Consider the following 635-nt stretch of genomic DNA (forward strand, 5'->3'; position numbering starts at 1 on the left):
ACGGCTGGGGTCCTTACCCGGTTTAGGGATAGGGACCGTCACCCCTTTCTTCCATTGCGGAGGTAGCTCTCCAGATGCAAAGGAAGTATTTATCATTACCCGAAGCGTGTTTCGAGCAACAGGGCCAAGGTGATGGAGAAAATCGTTCATAATCCCATCAGGCCCAGGTGCTGTTCCCAGAGGAGCATCATGGATGGCCAGATCTAATTCATAAGCAGTATAAGGTCGATCCATGTCACAAAGAGCACCACGACAATCTTGTCGTATTGGTGGGGTATTTGTGAGTAAAGCACGTGAGACCTGTACAAACTGGCGAACAAGTAAGTTGGCTTTTTGGCAGGGGAGCGTACAGGTACGATCATTAAGTGATCGGAGAACCACTGTAGAAAGTGGGCGAGGAGGCGGTGCCGCCAATCCTCTTAAATAACGCCAACTGGGGGTTGACAAGGCCCCGAGTTTTTGAGCGTGGGATTCCATAAGTAATTGGATCCCTCGACGAAAAGCTGAGTTCCGTCGATCCTTGGCCTGGATGAATGCGTTCCGAAGCATGTCATCATTTGGGGCAGCAAGGTGAGCCTGAAACGCGTCTTCAGCCTGCTTGGATGCCAAATCCATATCTTCCGTCCAAATCGTAT

The 635-nt window shown here is 50.4% G+C and overlaps 1 protein-coding gene across 1 annotated transcript; it reads right to left on the minus strand.

Annotated features, from left to right (window-relative positions):
* TM35_000861030 (uncharacterized protein) lies at positions 1-615 on the minus strand (the record flags this gene model as incomplete). Its single annotated transcript, XM_029031442.1, has 1 exon — positions 1-615. A coding segment is annotated over one exon (615 nt), but the record flags the coding sequence as incomplete, so codon positions are not given.
* Between the last annotated feature and the right edge of the window lie 20 nt (positions 616-635).

This window comes from Trypanosoma theileri, assembly GCF_002087225.1.
Source record: "Trypanosoma theileri isolate Edinburgh chromosome Unknown TM35_Tth_86_V1, whole genome shotgun sequence".
Taxonomy (NCBI): domain Eukaryota; phylum Euglenozoa; class Kinetoplastea; order Trypanosomatida; family Trypanosomatidae; genus Trypanosoma; species Trypanosoma theileri.